Here is a 1,327-nt window from a genome sequence, read left to right as displayed (position 1 = left end):
ACAGTCGAAGTTCGTGGCTATGATCCTCTTCTTCCTTAACAAAGTAACCCTTATGTTTTCTCTATTTGTTTCTTCCTTCGTTTGCCTACCTCTTATAACAATCTTTAATCTGATGACCAGGTTTTCCACAGTAAAAACATTTCTTGCTGGGAAAATTATTAGCAGACATACCTTTAAACGATCTCTTCTGAAATGTGTTGGCTCCTTTCTGCTACTGCTGCTGAGGTTGCTGATGCTGCTTCCCTCTATACTGTCTTCTTTTTGCCATCAGAGTAAGGTCATTACTCTGTGATTTCAAATTTTGTCATCGCTCTTCTTCCTGTATCAGAATCCCTGTCAGCTCTTCAAATGAAGGGGCTTTCTCCCTTACTGACAGCTCTGTGATAAATGTCTGGTATTCATCAGTCATTCTGTTCAACGTGATCATGACGAGATCTGAATCAAAAACTTTCTCTCCGATATCTCCCAATCTGTCCTTCAGGTGTTTGACTCTAGCAATGAATCCAACAGCAGACTTATTCTCCTCCATCTTCAATGCAAACAGCTTGCCTTTGAGTGACAAGACATGGTTTGTATTCTGCGTCTGGTATAGGTTTTTGATCGTCGTCCAAATTTCAGTGGCCGATTTACAGTCTCTAATATGTGGGATAACATTGTCCTTGATGGACATATTCAATATGACCTTTGCTTTTGTCTCCCTTTTATCCCAATCTTGTTCTTGTGTGGTTGATCCTGATCTCAGCTCATTTCCTGTAATGATCGACCACGCATTTGCACTTTCAAGTAAAGTATGCATCTTGAATTTTCAGTTGGTGAAATTCGATCCATCGAGTTTGCCAGACTCGTGGAGATACGATTCTATATTGTTATTCATATTGGATTGATAAACTTTCTGATCCTTTGATGAATAAGTCTATCCAACTGTACACTTTCAGGATACACTAAAAAAAAATCACCACATACCAGATCTAAACCTATGTTTTGCTGAGAAATTTTTTTTTGTATCTTTAATGAGCCACCACCGGGCAAGTCCGATCTGCTGCCACCAAACAGATCTGGAACTCCAATGCACCACCACCGGGAAAATCCGATCTGCTGCCACCGAGTAGATCAGGAACTCCAATGTGCCACCACCGGGCAACTCCGATCTGCTGCCACCGAACAGATTTGGAACTCCAATGCACCACCACCGGGCAAATCCGATCTACTGCCACCGAGTAGATCAGGAACTCTAATGCGCCACCACCGAGCAAATCTGATCTGCTGCCATCGAACAGATTTGAAATTTCAAAGTGCCACCACCGGGCAAGGCCGATCTGCAAAAATT

General features: G+C 42.2%; 1 protein-coding gene across 1 annotated transcript; it reads right to left on the bottom strand.

Moving 5' to 3' along the window:
* Positions 1–304: 304 nt before the first annotated feature.
* LOC149257812 (uncharacterized) lies at positions 305–796 on the bottom strand. Its single transcript, XM_089388484.1, has one exon. The coding sequence runs from the start codon at positions 794–796 to the stop codon at positions 305–307; it is 492 nt and encodes a 163-aa protein (XP_089244610.1).
* Between the last annotated feature and the right edge of the window lie 531 nt (positions 797–1,327).

This window comes from Pinus tabuliformis, chromosome 6 (genome assembly GCF_031772625.1).
Source record: "Pinus tabuliformis cultivar Carrire ecotype Pingquan chromosome 6, CPIR1, whole genome shotgun sequence".
Lineage (NCBI taxonomy): Eukaryota > Viridiplantae > Streptophyta > Pinopsida > Pinales > Pinaceae > Pinus > Pinus tabuliformis.
Note: the sequence above shows the minus strand (reverse complement) of the source record. Positions and strands in the feature narration are given on the sequence as shown.